At 56.1% G+C, this 17,613-nt stretch overlaps 1 protein-coding gene across 1 annotated transcript; it reads right to left on the reverse strand.

Moving 5' to 3' along the window:
- Positions 1-507: 507 nt before the first annotated feature.
- TRIM8 (tripartite motif containing 8) lies at positions 508-16,048 on the reverse strand. Its single transcript, XM_010970981.3, has 6 exons — positions 13,064-16,048; positions 4,075-4,170; positions 3,503-3,736; positions 2,692-2,723; positions 2,442-2,557; positions 508-2,094 (listed from the first exon to the last, which is right to left on the reverse strand). The coding sequence occupies exons 1-6, from the start codon at positions 13,631-13,633 to the stop codon at positions 1,487-1,489; spliced, it is 1,656 nt and encodes a 551-aa protein (XP_010969283.2). The 5' UTR covers positions 13,634-16,048; the 3' UTR covers positions 508-1,486.
- Between the last annotated feature and the right edge of the window lie 1,565 nt (positions 16,049-17,613).

The raw sequence follows: 17,613 nt of genomic DNA on the forward strand, positions 1-17,613 counted from the left end.
GGCAAGGGCCAAGAGCTCCAGTCACCAAAGGAAGCATAAGACTGAACTCCCCTCCCAATGGGGGCCAAGGCTCAGTTAGACTAAATTCCGAGAGGGTCTACTTTTCTGCCCTTGGCCCTACACAGTGCTTGGCGCTTAGCATGTGCTTAATAAATATTTGTGGACTGAAGGAGGTAAACTTTGCAGGACTCATAGAAAGGTATTTCTTCCTTTGTCTGTCCTAGCTAAGAGCATGTTGGCGGAAATTCAAAGAGATGCCGAGGCCCATGCAGTAGGGGGCTGGGCCTGAGAGGCCCTCAGCAAATATTTGTCAAATGAACCCAAGGCCGAGAGTAGATGTAGTTAGTGCCTGATGAACTGACATTCATAGGCCTGTAACAGGCTAAACCCAGGAGAGAATCAAGGCAGGGAGGGCAAGGGCTCCGATCCCCAGAGGGACCCCTCCCCACACCAATGCCTGAAGACCCCCAGACCTGGGGGAGGTGGGGTAAGAGGCGAGGCAGGGAGTGGGACTGCGCCATTATGTTTATTAGAAGGTTGGATTTCGGAGTGTGCTCTAGACAGATTACAGAATAAATACCTGCGCCTTGAGAACAGGAAGTCCACGATTCATACAAAGTGCTCACTACAGGAAGTTGCTGTGTCAAAATCCAGGCAAGGACCCAACTCCGAGCAGCCCCTTCTCTCCCTCTGACCTCAACAAGGGCTGTGCTATGTTTATTTTATTATTTATTTCTCTTTATTATTATTAATATTATTATTATTTGCTTTTGCTGTGGTCACTATCATTGGCAAAGTTCCTGATCCCCTTTCCTGGACATGGGGTTCCTGTCTTTAAGATTCCATTCTGAGGCTGAAGGTGCCAAAAGCTGCTTGAGAAGTGGCCTTTGAATTCCGTCTGGGAGGATGGTGGGTGAGAAGGAAGCAGGAGAAATCATTCTTGGTTTAAAAAAAAAAAAAAAAAAAAGCCCCACAACCTACAAGTCATTCCTTATTCAATCAGTGATCAAACTGCCCAAAAGAAAAACAAGAGGAGAAGCAGGCCAGTGGGCACTGGTCCCTCCTCCCAGGGCTGGGTGAGGAGGGTTGGAAACTGCCCCTCTCTCCAAGGCTTCAGGGGAAGCTGAGGCTCCTTCCAGCCATTGGGGTGAGAAGGGGAAGGAGTGGAAGAAAAAAGGAGAGACAGAGAGAGAGAGAGCTCAGCGCCTTGAGGTAGACGCTTCCCCAACTCCAGGGCCACCTGCGGCCCCAACCCAGTCCAGCTCCTGCTGTCACCTCCGCGTCCAGGAGATTCATAATTAAAAAAAAAAAAAAAATCAAAACAAGCCCCAAACAAAACAAAATCCAAAAGGAAAAGACTTGGGGGGAATGAAGGAGTAAGGGTGGGAGGACAGGAAGGTAGAAGGGCAGGTCTCTGGATGCATCATTCCCGAGCCATCGGGGACTGGGAGGGAGGACTCCCCAGCGCCCCACTGCCCGCGTGGCGTTAGCTCGTCACGTAGTGTTTGGTGGACGGCTGCCCATACACCCTGTAGAAATCCTGGTGGCCAGGCTGCTGGGAGGCGTCGAGCCAGTCTCTGACCGCCAGGCCAGGAAGGGACTGGGGGACGGAGGGTGTGGGTGGGAGCGGGTGTGAGTACTCCTGTGAGGGCACTGTCCAGGGGAAGTGGCCGGAGCGGGGGTAGGGCTGGTGGCCGCCGTGGTTGGCCACGGAAGAACAGTAACAGTTGTCCACAGAACAGACGAGAATCTTGCGGCCGCCATACTGGGGGAGCATGGGCTGCTGGGCGGCGGAGCCATTGGGATACTGCGATGGGGGGAACACAGGACTTGAGTGCACTGGTTGGGTGCTGCCCGGCAGGGCCACCAAGTGCTGCGTGGAGCTGCAGGGGCCCAGGGGCTGCCCTGACTGGCCCTCGCTGCTGGCGGCACCCGCTGCCCCATACTGGCTGCCCACGGGGCCTGACGATGTCTCTAGGAAACTGGCCTCAGGGAAGGCTGTTGAGTGCTTGCGTTTTTCCGCCCCAGAGCTGCTCACGCCACAAGGGTACAAGGGGACGCTCTGCAGGAAGGGCACCGGTGTGCTGAAGGGGCCTGTGGAGAGTTTGGGTGAAAGTCACTAAAGCCCGTATCCCAGGCAACCCAGGCCTCCTCTCCCCTGGGGACCTTTTCCGGCTTTAGGACCAAGCATATTACATCATGCACCATCTTGATGCTCACTACTTCATCAGTGAGTAGCTGCTATTATTATTCCCATTTTACAGCTGAAGAAACTGAGGCTGGGGGAGGTAACACGGCTTGCCGAATGTCTCACAGCTTTAAGTAGCAAAGCCGGGATATGAAGAAAGGTCTATCTAAGCCAAGCTGCCTCTCGGGGAAGTTTCTGGCATTTACCCCTGCCCAAAGGGTTCTCTCCCTTTGATTGAGGATCCCATCCTCACCTTCTAGCATCTTCCGCAGCTGCTTCTCCTTCTTGGCCACCTCGTTCAGGAAGAGCTTGGAGTTCAGGTGGCCGATCTTAGGGGGAGAAAGGCTGCTGCCCGTGCAGGTCTGGGTCCTGGGGGCAGTGGACGGGGCATCTGCTGTGAGGAGGTATCACCGGTAAGCCCGCCCTACCTCCCCCCGATGGGCCTGGCCCTCCCTACCCTCCCCCAGATGTGTTCCCTTGAGGGCCGGTGGCCATCAGCTCACCTGTCCATTAGGATTTTCACAGACTTGGTGTTCTAGGGGGAAAGAAAAGGGTTAGTCAGTGGGAAAGGCAGCATGGGAGAGGGAAAGATGGAAGCTGCCCCATCCTCCCTCTCCTCAGGAGGGGCTGGCCTTCTGATTCTGGCCAGAGTGTGGCAGAGGCAGGGGTGCCTCCACTTTTAGAAGACTGAGCACTTGTTATGCGACAGACAACACTGTCAGTGCTGTCTATACATCCATCATTTTATCCACACAACTACCCTAGGAGGAAGGTTCTGCAGGCGCTCAATCTTTTATGCAAAATCTTTGGGGCAAGATGTGTTTTGGAATTTTCTGGATTTTGGAACAGAAATATGATGTAGCATATATTACATATCATCCTCAGTTGGACACCATAATCTAACACATCAGCATTTCTGCAGCAATATGTTTGAGTATTCATACCAAGCAAGATAAATAGAGACTGTAAATTGCCAACATCAGTTCAGGTCCATTTTTGCTATCAAATGAATGGCCAGAATTTTTTTCTTTCAATTTTCAGAGAGTTTTAAATTTTGGAATTGTGAATAACAGATAATGGATCTGTATTATCAACCCCATTTTGTAAGTGAGAGAGCTGAGGCCTAGGGAACACATTATGACTTGCCCAAGGTCAAAAAGCTAGAAAGAACAGGATGGGAGGTTTTGAATCCATGCAGGCTGGCTCCGAAGCCCTGTGAGCACACTGGTGGGGAAAACTGGTTGGGAAAGCACTGCAGACTCCAATTTAGAAATGCCCCCTGAGTCCCACCAGCGGGTCCCAGGCTCAGCCCACCTTCATGAAGCTGACATCCTCTGTCTTGTCGAAGAGCAGCTGCAGGGAGCCCAGCAGCTTCTTGGCCTCCTGCATGCGCTCCCCGAGATGCAGCGCCTGCGCTGCGTTCTCGCTGCAGAACTTGGCCTGGGCCTTGTCCAGGACCTCCACTGTCTGCCGCAGGTCCTCGTCCAGCAGCTGGTGCAGCTTCTCGTACTGCAGCCGCACTTCCTCCTTCAGTTGGCTCACCTTCTCCTGCAGGCGCAGGGGCAAAAGTGGGGGGGCAGGTGAGTCCTAGGCACCTTGGGCTGCTAATCCTGCCTGTCTCACATCCTGGATGGGGGAGTCTGGGACCCCAAACCCCAGGGCTCCCGAGGGCAAGGTCTGACCTGCCAATCCCCAACTGGTAGCACTGGGCTCTGGGCCAGCAACCACAGCACCAGTGGGGGCTCATCCGTTGATGGTTTGTTGAATGACTGACCAAGGGATCCTGGTACAGAGCCAACCACAGATTCTAGACCAAGAAAGGAACTAGCCCAAGGCCTGTACTCAAGCCACCCCCAACCCCATACCCTGGGCTTGGGCTTAGCTACCTCCACCAGGCGCTTGTCTGACTCGAGTTTGTACAGCTGGTCCTCAATGTCCTGTTCTCGCTCCTCCAGCCGGTCCTGCTGCTTCATCAGCATCTTCTGCAGAGACAGTTGGGGTAGGGGCATCAGAGGGGGCTGAGATGGGTGAGCACCATTCTTCCCTCCACAGAACAGACTCATCCTATAGCTCCTTTGACCCAGATGACCTAAAATTTCTGCCACCCAACCACTTCTGGTCCCCATGCAATCCCAGGGGCCTGGTGACAGCTGCCTGTCCAGACTGTCCTCAAGAACAGAAAGCCTGGAATAGCTTCCCACATATATCTAAACCATCAGCTTTCTGAGGGCAGGGTCAGGCCAGCTTCCATTCTAAGCTCTTTTCCTGTAGAGACTTATCTAATCATTCCAGTAATGCTGTGAAATAAGTACTATTATTATTCTCATTTCAGAGAAAAGGAAACCAGAGAGGTTAAGTGATTCATCCAAAGTCACACAGTGTCAGAGCTGGAATACAAACCTAAGTGATCAGGCAGTAGGGTCTGATCTTATCCAAGTCATGCGGCCTCTCTCTGGGGAGCACCACCTTGGAGATGATGCAGAGGGTCAAACAGCCTGCCCAGGTCACACAAGTCCTCTGGCTCAGTCCGAAGGTCTCACCCTATGCTCCTGGCTTATTCCTGACGCCAAGAGTTAGGCCTCTGAAGCCCTTGCTGGCTTCCTCAGCCCCTCAGCTGGACCCAGGTGGAAAGGAGATTCCAGCTCTCCTAAGACCCAAGGCCAGTGTGCTGGAAGGTGCTGGACCATGCTACTCTTCTCAGCCCTTGATCTCCTGCATCCGCAACCCGTCTCCTCGCACCCCTCCCCATCCCGGCTGTTCATCCACCCGTCATCCTCCTTCACCAGACACACCTCTTCAAACAGGGTCTCTCTCCTGCTCAAGAGCTCTCAATGACCCCTCCTTCCAAACACGTTAATCTCTCCTATGACCTGATTCTCCCAGCCAGGTGGGCTGGTATTCTGTCCCTGACACTCTGCACATTTGAACTCCCAGCACGCTGCTGTTCTTCTGCAGCCTACAACCTTCAAGGCCCAACTTCAGGCCCCGTTCCTCTAGGAAACTTTCCATGGCCGCTGCTCGGAGTCTGTGCAGGTCCCTCCCTGTCCTGGCCGTACAGTGGGGCTGTCACATTCTGCTCTCCCTCTGCAGCTGTGCTGTCCCATACAGTGGCCACTAGTCATGTGTGGCGACTTCATTTTAGGTTAATTAAAAATAAAAAGTTAAGCATAAGTTCTTCAGTTGCACCAGCCTCAGTGCAAGTGTTCAGTAGCTACTTGTAGCTAGTGGCTAATATACTGGACACTACAGACACAAAACGTGACCATCTAACAGAAAGATCTATAGGACAGCACTATTCTATAGTCTGTCTTACAAACCACAGTCTGATCTCCAAACAAAACTCAAGGCCTCTTGATAATGGGGTTTTGCTGCCTTCCCAGCTGAGACCCATAAAGGCCCCAGCAGCCTACAGATGCATAATGTGTTTGCTGAATAAACCCTTGGGTTTTGCAGACAAAATAAGGTCTGCAAAGCAGATTGCACAGAACCTAGTTCCCAGTAAGTGTCCACTCGACAGGTGGTTCTTTTTCTTCCTCTGAGTGGACCTCAGAGTGACCCTCAAGTCTGACCCCTTGACCCCTACCTCCCATCCACACCTAGCTGGCTTCCCAAAGACAAGGTGCCACCAATCCCCTCCTTATTCCCCCAACTCCTTTTACAAATGGGGAAACCAAGGCCAGCAAGAGAGTTCAGGGACCCTGTTTTGTGTTTGTGGCCACCCTGGAAGCAGAAAACCAGGGCCCTAGGGACTGGAAGAGGTGGGGGATGAGGCTCTCAGATTCTGAGCTGGGAAAGCCTGGGGCACACCCACCCCCTCCAGCCAATAACTTGACTTTTCAGTGACCCAGGACAGTGCCTTAAGAGCCAGCCCCAGGAGACCTTGCCCTGCCCCTACCCCACCACCCTGTCCTTCCAGCAGCACACCCAACCTGACAGGCACAGGGATCTGCTGCCAGCCTGAGTCAGAGCCTAGACAGAAACACAGCTGGCTGGGAGCAGGAAGAGAGGCAGTCATGCACCCTCCCTGCTTGGGAAACTGCCCCCAGTCACATGAAGAGGGCAGGCAGCACCCCAGAGTGTGGCCCAGCAACATGCGTACAACTGCACACACACACACAAGTGCACACCACCACCTGGGCCCCGAGACCACCTCCAGCACACTGTCGCGCACACCCCCCACCTCCTGCATGGTGAAGGCTGGGCCTCCTGAAGGCTCCAGACAATTGAGGGAGGCTTGCCTGAAGGTGAGGTGGCCAGGACACCATTCAGGACCATTAAGCCTTTTTACTTCCCCTGAAACAACTGGCCCTCAGATTTTTGCCTGTTGGCTGCCTCAGCCCCCCGACTCAGAAGGACAACTTCCGAACCCGTATCTCAGGCTCCAGGCCACTCTTGCCTCCCCAGTGCCCAGGATATCTGAGAGCCCAGCCCTCCCCCTACCCCTCGCCGCATCTGAGCACCACGTCTCCCTGCCCAACTACTTCTCATGACCAGACCCATCAGTATCAGAGGAGGTGCACTTGGGGCTGAGTCCCAGCTGAGGGGCAGGAAAGAGGCTGCTCCAGATAGGTTCCCAGCCGATTTCCCTCAGAGGATAGGAATGGGCTGTTCCACTTCCACCCTCCAGACTAGTGGGAGGCCCCTCCCCTGCCCCCTGAAGCCCCTTCTGGGAGTTCATGGCTGACCCCTCAGGGCACAGGCAAAGGAGGCACTTCTCATCTAGTCCTGGGGTGGCGTTCAGCCCCTTCCCTTTTCTAGGCTTTTCTCAGATCCTTTCCTGGCAGCACTGCCACCCTGGGACCCTGAGGTGCCCTCCCTCAGCTTCATGGTCCAGGTCTAGCAGAGGCAGTGGCCACATTCCCTAGCAGGTGGCTGGGTTTCATCCCCCCACCCCCAGAGGCCATGGGGCTCCTGTCTCTGCAGCAAGGGGAGGGGAGGGGGTGCCAGCCAGGGAGGGCTGGGAGGGGGGCCCACCATAGCCAGCTCTCCCCTGTAGGAATCACCCTCCCTTGGGGCCGGGTGATCTCAATCCTGCTACACACAGCCCCTGGGGGAAGCAGGGGCCAGGGGGGTGGTCACTGCTACCTTAGGCACTGGAAAGCTGGGTGGAGGGAGGGAAGTATCCACGTGGTGCCCCTTTATTACCCCTCACCTCAATTCCACCAAATGACCGAATCAGGTTGCTGAAAGGCTGGAAGATGAGGAGCAGAGGAAGCAAGGCCTGGACCCATCTGCCCTACCAGCAGCTTCCTTTCCATCCCAACCCCCTGGGAATTGCTGAGAGCTGAGATCCACTTCCCACCTGGGAAGAACCCACAGCTAAGAGATTTCCCTGCTTGCTTCAGGGCAAGGGTTCTCAATGTAGGGGGTGGTGGGGGGCACTTTACAGACTGCTCCCAGCCCTCAGTGACCCACTTGGACTGTGGCACACCTCAGGTGTGCAGGACCAGGGAGCCATGGTCTAGACTAGAAGCACTTGAGGGCCCGGCCTCCAGCATGGGGAAGGGTAGTACCAGGCCCAGCCCCACACCACACCTGCTGGCCCAGGTGGGACCTGCTCACTCCTGAGCCTGTCCCTTACCTGAGGATCTAAGACCTTCCGTGGTCTGCTCCTGGGCCTGTGACAGCAAAAGCATCAAGAAGACTTGGGGGCACTCCATCCCCACCCCTCCAAGGCCCTCAGTGTTCTAGATTCTGCCTTGAGCTGCTCCCTCTGACCCCCACCGCCAACCTGGAGAGGAGGCAATCATGAGCCCCTTACATTCCTGCCCCGGGAAAGCTTCACAGCCCTCTGGAGACTGACCGGCTAGGCCCAGCTGGCATTTTTGATGCCAGACCGGACTGGGCAGACGGGTGAGGCCGTGGGGACTCTAGGCTGTATAAAAGTTAATAAATAATAATAATAAAACTCTCAAGTCAACCTTGAAGAGAAGCGAGGTCGGGAGGGAACAGGGCCCCAGGGGCTGGGCCAGCGCTGGGGCCAGCAGCCCCTGTGGTGAGGGGGTGGGGCAGGAAGAGGGCCCTGGGCTGCTGGAGCCCCTCTTCCTGCTCAGATGACTCTCATGCCATTACCAGTTCTGGCTGCGGCCCCTGCCCAGAGCTACCCCATCCTAACCTCCTCCCCAGCTGCCAAACCCGCCTCTACTCTCCCACATAAGCCCTTGTCCCAGAAGAACGTTAGCCTCCCCTCTCCCTGGGCCACAGCACTTCGTCCTTGCTCAGAGCAGCTTCTGCCTCCCCGAAACACCCCTTCTCGCACTTCAGCCCCTGCCTGGGGCCACCACGTGGACCCCCAGGCTGGGGAAACCACAGACCCAGAGAGAAGAGGCTGCAGGGCAGGAGCCAGGGCAGGGGGAAAGGCAGCCCCTCGGAGGCAAGCCCCGGCAGACCCCAGAGAGGGTTTCCCAGCTGCAGAGTGGAATTAGCTTTTGCCATGCAGAGAGCAGCGCTCTGGGGCAGCAGAACAAAGAGGCAAGAGAGAAAGCCCCCCTTTGTCTGGGCTTGAATGCCAGGCCAGCCGGGAAGGAAGGCTTTCCCAGAGCCAGGGATGAGGCCAGCCAGGCCTGCCTGCTCAGTCCAGGGCAGGCGCCCAAACCAGGCTTGCCTTCCTATGCCCACCCGGACTGCCCCCAACCCAGCATGGCAGGATCCATCCAGGCTTCTACCTCCAATACCCGCCATAGGCAACACGCTCACAGGAAGGTGAATCTGTCTTCCCTTCCCCTCCCCAACACCCTCACCAGGTGAGAAACTCACACAAAACTCACACCCACCAACCAACCACCGCCAGGCAGGCAGTCACACACCAGCGCCGTCACTGACAGTCACGCATGCACACTCAACTTCAACTCACAGTGTGGGGCAAGCAGGGCACCCTCCTCTCTCACAAACACACACGTGCATGTCTTCCTGACCCCGTAGCCACACACGACACCTATGTAATTAAGTCAGTCACTCATTTTGTACCTTCTTGAAGATTCACATGCGAGACATAGGAAAGTAGTCACATGTGAGATGCACAACCGGACATGCTGGTTACACACATGCACACCACAAACCTGCAAACAGACATGGACACACAGGCACCCAGAGCTGCAGGAGGCAGAGTAATCAATAGGGCGTGCATGACCGGCGCCAGGCTGTGTCAGCAGGACCCTGGGGTGGAGGTGGGGGGCTGGGCCTCTGCCTGAGGCTCCTCTCTGCCTGGGGCCCAGGGAGGAAGGCCAAGCCAGACTCCCCCTTCCTGATCCTTCAGGATGGTCAAGGAAGGAGCAGCCACATGACCCTCACACCTCATTCACACAAAACACACACACACACACACCCCCACACACACAGCTCCCCACCCTAGCTCCCACCTCACCTAAGACCTCAGAAGTATGGTGAGGGGAGCAGTGGGAGTGGGGAGGGGATACCCCTGCTATAGCTGGGCCAGGGCAGCCCTCACTGCAGAACCTACCGGGAGACAGACACATGGGGCAGAGACCCAGAATCCCCTCCAGAGTCCCAGTGCAACCCCTCCAGCTACAGGGGCAATGTAAGCAGGGTAACCTCACCCCCCAGCAGCTGCAAACACCAAACGGGCCCAAGAAGTGGGATCCCTTCCCCAGAGAACACCTCTTCTTAACTCTAAACCTCTGAGGATGCAAGAAACAGGGTCCTAGGAACATTTCCAACCTCAAGCTGGGGTCCTAGGAATGACAGAGGCATAACTAGGACCTGAACACACACAAACCCTGCATATCCCTTCACACACTTAACTAGGCCTTATCTTGAGTCTTCTTTCCATGTTGAGGGAGGTCATGATAAGGGTGCTCCCAGCTAATACCAGTCCTGTTATTCACATGAACCCCTAAACCGGGGCTGGAAGAGGGTCTGACCACCTTGGGCTGCCATGTCTGAGCCCACCTGGATATCCCAATCTTGGCCCCTTAACCTCCCATAGCCCCAAGCGAGAACACATTTGGGGTTGAGGCATGTCTCAGAGAGTGGTCTCTGGGGTCTGCCCAGTGGGCTTCCAGGCCTCAGGGCAACATGGTCTAGACACTGGCTTCCCCAGGGCAGAGTAGGGCAAGGACCTGGAAGGCCTGGCTCTGAGACCCCCTGTCAGTCCCCTAGCCCTGCTTGCCTTCCCACTGGGCCCCTGCTCTAGGCCACTGGCCCATGCACGGGTGAGTGCTTGTGAGTAGATGAGTAGGGGGCCACTGGCGGAGACTGATCAGGGTTTCCTATTTCTAGCCCATAGGGCATTTCAGCAGCCCCTGCCCCTCCCCTGGACGAGAGAATAGGAAGCGTAAGTAACAGAGCTATATTTTAAGGCGTGAGCTAGGTCTCTGTGCTTCTGCTCCTGTATCTGGGAGAATTCTGTTGCCTTCATCCAGGGTACCAGCAGAGGCAGGCCCTTTAAGACAGACTCCCTCCCACAAGGGAAAAGAGGCCCAGGAAACAGCCCCTCCCCCTGGCTGGCCTAGAGAGGATGGGGAGGGCAATGGGTTCTTCCATTCAGGTTCCCCGTGGCTCACCTCCCTCCCCCAAGGGTGGGGCCCCTCTTCCTCCTCATTCAATAAGTCCAACTCACACTGAGTGGCACTGGGCCACTGAAGGGTTTCCAACTCCAGTGCCCTGGGACACCAGAGAATCTTGGGAGTGCCTAGGGTAGGGGAGCCTGGAGAGGGACAAGACTCAGGCTGTGGGGCACATATGCTGAGCGCACAGTACTGCACATCTGGCCGTGAGGCAACCCACTACTTCTGAGCCTGTCCACACCAGGAACAGGAACGAACACAGGAACACATACAGACACACACACAGAGACACACACACACAGAGCTGCTGACAAAGTTCAATACCTGCTTCCATCCAGCTCCTTTCATGAGTTGGGAGAATCAGAGACCTGCTGGTGGGAACCCAAAGGTATACTCTGCAAATAGTGCCACTCCCATCCCCCAACTATACAGACAGGAGACAGGTGCCTGTGAGGGCAAAGCAGACAGTCTCAAAGACATTCGCAAACAGAGACCCATGTCTACAGATACCTTCCTACCACCAAGTCAGGTATAATTCTTTTATCTGCCACCAGAATGAAAGATCCCCGAGCACTCTGACACAGCTAAGGGCAAAGCTGTGGGTGTGGGCACACGTTCACTCATCACCCTCGTTCCTGGCCCCTCCTCTGTGCCTTTCAGCCACATCTCTGCCTTCCCCTCCTTTCACTTTCCACTGTCAATCCTAGGACAGAGAACTGGACAGCCTTCCTTTCTCCTGCGTCTGCACTTTTCCTGGCCTTCTCCCCCAGCCCTTCCATCTTCATTAATAGCCAGCTTCCTAACACTAGGGAACGTCTGGGCTCTGCCTGCCTTGGGTGGTGGGGTGGCTCTTCCCTCCATCTCCTCCACTTCCTTTAAGAAGCCAGAGGCCCTGTCCTGGCACAAACCCCCAGAGCTAGACCATCCGACTGGAAACTAATTATATAGCAAATTTTATTTGTTATCCCTGCCCTCAGCCTGTGGCAGACCTCCTGCCTTTTGTTAGTTGTATGTGTATGTTTTTGAATTGCTAAATAGTGACTCATTCTGACTGGTCCCCCTCACAGGAAACAGCCCCCATCTACAACTGTCCCCTGTTTAGAGCTTCCTCATACCCAAGCTCCCCACTGGCCTTGACTAGCCTCCAGGGGCCCCCACCCATAAGCACTCTCAGTCCTACCAAAGCCCAACCTCACCCCCATGATATCACACCCAGGCCCCAAGCTGGGGCTTCTGAGATGGCTCAGTCTCAGGCCAACCCCCTCCTTCTGGTATGACTCAACCCTGAAAGCCAGGGGACCAGGGAGGGACCTAGGAGGAGCCCCCCTCCACTGAAGGGGACGGAAGTATTGCTTCAGTCCAGTTCCAAAGCCAGGCCCAGAGGCCTGAGGGGGAAGGCGGTTTTGACATTGGCCGCTGCTGCAGGGTGTATACAATGGGAGGGGATGCGGTTCTGTAATCACCCAGCCGGCAGCCCAGGGGAGCCAGCTGCCTGAAACCAGATTGCAAGGCAGCTCAACCTTAAACCCACAGGATTCTTTTTCCGTCTTCCACTTCCCCTCCCTAAATGTGGGAGGGCTGTGATAGAGGGCTGGGCTGGGAGAAAAGGGCTCAGGGTGATGAAGACATACTTTAAGGTTTGTTCATGCAGACGCATGCAACACGCAGAGGCACACAGAGGGCAGTGATTCTCACACATAGGGAGTGGGCTATAGGGAATAATCCGAATAGCTGAGATGCTGTCCAGTGATGCGGTTGGCTGTCCAGGCCTTGGCCAGATAGATATCAGGAGTTCTGCTCTCCCTCCGGAAGCTCCCCTCCACCCCCCAGTGTGTTTCCAATAGGGCTTGAAACTAACATGGCTGCTTTTGTTTACTTCCTCATTGGTATGCCAGCATCATGGATCATGTCAGCCACAGCAGCGGCACCAGGACACTCATTACATAAACAGCAGCTGGAGAAGCAGGACCTGGGTCACTGCCTTTGGTGACTTCCCGTAGGGCCTACAGAAACAACGCTGGGGGAGGGAGCTGACCGCAAAACAGAAAAGCAACATCAAAACCCTACCCTTGACAGCCCCACACCTGAATTCTACATATGACTCACAAGATGGACCCTATGAGCACAGGTGCAGGAATGTAACAAGTAGCAATCCGTAGCCCTTCTTCCCAGGCAGGACCTTGCTCCCAAACTTACAGCGTAAGAGAGTTTAGAAGGGGGCCTCTTCCCTGATGTCACAAGTCAGTCTGTCCGAATGGGTGGTCCCCAGGCAGTAGGGATTGAGGGAGAGAGAAAGAGAGAGAGGGAGGGGGAGAGAGAGAGAGTGTGTTTGTGTGTGTAGGGTACTTGCCCGGATCTCATTCCTACGGATCTCCACGTCGCACACCGAGTGTCCCTGATGCGCACCGCTGTAGTAGCAGCAGTACTGGCACACGGCCACCTGCTCGGCCTCGCAGTGGTAAAGGCGGTAGGCGTTGTGCTGCGGGCAGCTCCAAGCCCGCACGTCGTCCGCCTCCACCAGGAGGTGCCCGCGGGCGGTGGAGGGCTGCTGCAGGTGCGTCTGCACGTGGGACTGGCAGCAGGGCGCCTCGCAGCGCAGGCAGACCTTCTGCGCGGGCAGCGGGGGGCCGCGGCGGCAAAACACGCAGTGCAGCGCCGCCGGCGGCTTCTCCACGTGCAGGGCGTTGAACTTCTCCACGATGTTAGTGAGCTTCAGGTTCTTCTCCAGGCCCGGCTTCTGGTTGTAGGCCTGGTTGCACTCCGGGCAGCGCACCAGGCCGCTGTCCTTGGCCCACGCCTCGCCAATGCAGCCCCGACAGAAGTTGTGTTTGCACGGCAATTGCACCGGCTCCACGAAGACATGCAGGCAGATGGGGCAGATGAGCTCCTCCTCGAAGCAGTTCTTCCAATTCTCCGCCATGGCGGCTGCGGGCAGGGAGTCTGGGCAGGTCTCCCCAACTCCCCAACCCTGGGGGTCCGTCCGGTGCAGCTCTAGGACCACTGAGCCCCGACAGTGCTCAGTCACCAGCGCCTTCCGCGCGCCCGCCCCCCAGAGGAGGGAGCCTTGGTCCTCACGCCGCGCGCGCAGCGGGCTGCGTCTCCTCCTCCTCCTCCTCCTCCCGAGTGCCTAGCGGGAGGCGGCGGACTGCGCCAGGGCCGCGGCCGGGGCACCAGCCCTAGAGGGGAGCGCCGGGGTCCAAATTCCATATAAGAGGCCGCCTCCCAGTCGGTGCGGCTAGGGCAACTGCGGCCCGCGGCCTCCGCTCGGCCCCGCGGCTGACATTGGGGCGCGCCCCACGGCGGACAGAGCCCGGGAACCGCACACTTCCTCCAGCGACGGCGGCGGCAATGGTGGCTCCCTCCCGGCTCGCCGGCGCCGCGCCTCCCTCGCCTCGTCCGGGATCCGAGGGGCCAGGGAAGCGAGTGCGGCCGCGCCGAGGACTGCTAGATCCGGACTAGGCGAGCGAGGCGAGCCGGTCCTTCGGCCGCGGCGCGGGAGCCCCCAGGCTGGCCAGCCGTCTGCGGGTGCGGGCTGCGGGGCGCAAGCAGGCCGACTCCGGGGCGCTGCGTGCGCTCAGGGGCAGTCATTCAGATGAAATTCCAGTCCCCGGCCAGAGACACCAGCCCGCCTCTGCCTTCCTCCTCCCTTCACAAATAGAAACGGAAGGGGGAGGGAGAGAAGTGGAAAAAAAAAAAAGCCAACCAGAAAGGGAGGGAGGAGAAGCCCCAGCGGTGCTCCGGCCTGACCCCCTCGTCGCTACTTCTGCGCTCCCCCGAGACCCGGCGCCGGGCGCCCCCGCCGCGGAGAGACCCCGCTCTCAGTCTCCGCACTGGGCGGGCGCCCCGGCTCTGCCGAGGAAAACAAGGATTGATCAAACTAGAAAGGAATTTTTCTCAACTGCTAATGAACAGGAGGCTCAGCTCCCGGCCCTCCCCTCCCCCCCCGCCCCGGCCCTCCCCCTTCGCCACCCCGGCCCCCCTCCCCCCCACTTTCTTTTCTTCTCGGCCTCTGCTCCGGCCTGGAAGGCTTCGGGCTGCGGTCGGAGCCAGCCTGCTGCGGCGGCGGGGCCGGGCCGAGCCAGCCGGGCCGGGCTGCTTCCCTCAGCGCCCAGCCATCTTGGGCTCCTGGCGGCGGCCGCGCTGGCGGCCGGGGGTCCGAGTGCGCTCGCTGGAGGGTCCTGCAGCGTTTTTTCTATCGCGCGCTCTCTTTTTTTTTTTTTTTGGTGGGATTTATTTTTAAGGGGAGGGCTGGCGGCCTCCTTCAAATTAGGAGGAAGAGGGGAGAAAATGCCAAGTCCCGATTTCTCTCCACCTCTGCTCCACCCACCCCAGTTCTTTACAAAAAATAAAAAAAGATTAGAATTGGAAGAAGTCGGCAGAAAGGCGAGCGCCCGCGGCCCCCGGCGGCTGCCCAGGCGACGCGTCCGGGGCGGGCCCGTGCCAGTCGCTCCGTCGATGGGTCCGTTTTTCCGCCCGCTGCTTCTCAACTGAGGGGAGGGCACTCCGGGCAGGGTCTCCGCAGCTGCTGTCGCCTCAGAGCTTTATCCTCAGATTAAAAAAAAAAAAAAAAAAAAAAAAAGAGGAAGAGAAAACCCCAACCCCAACACTCTCATCACAGCCACCTTCAGCCATCTTGCGCGTATTATTATTATTTCAGGAATAATCTGTTTAATAGAAATAGCTGCGTCTCTAGCCCCCTCCCCCGCATCCTGGGCTCCCCGCCCCCTCTTAATAATAATCTCGGTAATAAAAATGATCTGCGGTCCGGGCAGTCCCAGGCTGCCTTTTCCTGCCTCAGCTCGCTCGGGCTTCGGCTCTCCTTCCCCCAGGAAAGGGGCCGAGGAGGGGGTTGGAGGCGTTCACCCCTGGGGATGGGGGTGGGAGTGAGTGCCCTCTGCCCACCACTCGGCCCTCTCCGACTTCGCTGGGAGGTGAGGGTGCCCTCGCCACTACCGCGATGCTGCGAGGAAGGCAGGCAGGGGAGGGGCCCCGAATCGGGGGACCGGCTGAAGGGGCGCACCGGGGTCCCTGATCCTCCCGCCACAGCCCGGCCTCGGAGTCTGAGCGCAGAGATGGGGAGGATACAATGGGCTAGGAGCTGAGTGCGGCTGGCAGGGTGGGGACGCGGGAGGGCAGAGGGCTGCGGCGCGCTGGACTCCCGAGCTAGGGCGGAGAGAAGCTGAGGGTGGTGTCGCTACATCAAGGCCAGTCCCGCTACTCAGCAAGGGAGGGAGACGGAGTGGGGGAGGAGAGGAGAAAGCAGCAGCTCGACGGCGGCGCCTTTAATCAGGACCCGCTGGTTCAGCCCACCCGGCACTGGAGAAATAAGCAGACCGGGGACTGGGGAAGAGAGGGCGGAGCGTATTGTCCGGAAGTGCTCTTACAGCTGCCGAAGCGCCGGGCTCCTCCCCTTTTCCCTGCCTGGAGTTGGGGGCTGTTTCGGAAGTTGTTCCTGCTATTGGTCCCCAAACTGAGGCTCCACCTCTTTAAGGCGGGGCAAGCCCGAGAGCCTCACGTGACCTGCACTAACTTATGCACATTAAATATTGGGGTTGGGGATTAGTTTCCGCGCTTCTTAAAAGGGAGATGATACGCTGCGAGGCGGGACCACTTCTTCTTGGGCCTCTTCAACCGTAGCTCTTTTTACCTGAAAGGGAAAAGAGGGTTTGTCAGTCTAGCTCATCTGTCTGATGGAACTGAGTAGTGAATTTCAAAGGTTCACCGTGCAGCAATTTTCCGATGTCCTGAATACTTTTCCCTACATTTCTGACGCTTAAAACTATCAAGCAAAATAGGCATTATTATCCCTCTTATATTAATAAGGAAACGGTGACTTTAAAAACTGAAGTCAACTGGTCAGTTAACAAATATTTAACAAAAGCCCTATGTACCAAGCATTTTTCTGGGCCCTGGGGATTCCCTGTGAACACATACCAACATTTTAAAAAAAATTAAATATGTAAGATTTTCTGTGATAGAGAGTAAGGGACTCACACAGCACTCTCGGAAAAAGTAACATTTGAGCTGAGACCTGAATGTTCAGGAGGAGTCAGGCAAGTGACAACCTGAGAAAAGAATGCTTCAGTCAGAAGGAAAAACAAATGCAGAAGCAATAGATCAGACATGTTCCAGGGCAAAAAGAAGGCCTGAGGTGAGGGAGAAGCCAGGTAGGGACCAGAACACACAAGGTCATGGTAAGGAGTTTGGACTCGAAGCTGGTTGAGAGAAGCTGTTAGATTTGGGGTATATTTTGGAAGTAGAGCCAACAGGACTAGATATGGATTAGATATGGTGTGGAGAGGAATAAACACATAATAGTAATGGGGTAGGAATGGGATCAAGATGTGCTTATCACTATGTACAGTGTGATAAGCACATCTTGATATATACAGTATATCCTTCTGAACTTAGAATTTGGGCCTCAACAAGAGGCTGGTTGATGGTGCCATTTACCCAGAAAGAGAGAACTGGAGAGGACTGGATTTCAGTGGGGGAGATTTTCAGTAGTTCTAAGTTAAGTTTGAGTTGGTTTAGATACTCCCGTGGAAATCCCCACTCAAAGGGGAGGAGGTTTGTGCTGGAGGTTATGGATTTCAAATTCACCAGAGATTATGTTCTAAATGGTAGAACTGAGATTCAAACCCACTTCAATATGACCCACAAGTCCCTGATCCTTCCATAAAACCAGAGAGCCTCTCTGCTTCAGGACTTTCATCTCCTTATTCCTGATGGAGGAGTATGAGAGGGGTCTACTGTGGGCCCTTCAAGAACAGAGCCTGTGTCTTTTAGTACTTTGCATCCCTTTACATGGGAGGTCTTATGCTGAATGAATGGATGAATGCATGCATGCATGCTTGCATGTCTGGTTGTTATTCATGAGGAGAAAGTGACTTTCAAGCC

Source organism: Camelus bactrianus, chromosome 11 (assembly GCF_048773025.1).
Source record: "Camelus bactrianus isolate YW-2024 breed Bactrian camel chromosome 11, ASM4877302v1, whole genome shotgun sequence".
NCBI classification, from domain to species: domain Eukaryota; kingdom Metazoa; phylum Chordata; class Mammalia; order Artiodactyla; family Camelidae; genus Camelus; species Camelus bactrianus.

What these genes read in the sequence shown, in the direction of transcription:
- TRIM8 (XM_010970981.3), bottom strand. Translation starts at nt 13,633, where the DNA reads ATGGCGGAGAATTGGAAGAACTGCTTCGAGGAGGAGCTCATCTGCCCC. An exon ending in TCCGTAGGAATGAGATCCGG is followed by an intron (nt 4,171 to 13,063) that starts GCAAGTACCCTA and finishes CTGTCTCTGCAG; the next exon opens with AAGATGCTGATGAAGCAGCA. An exon ending in CAGACAAGCGCCTGGTGGAG is followed by an intron (nt 3,737 to 4,074) that starts GTAGCTAAGCCC and finishes CTGCGCCTGCAG; the next exon opens with GAGAAGGTGAGCCAACTGAA.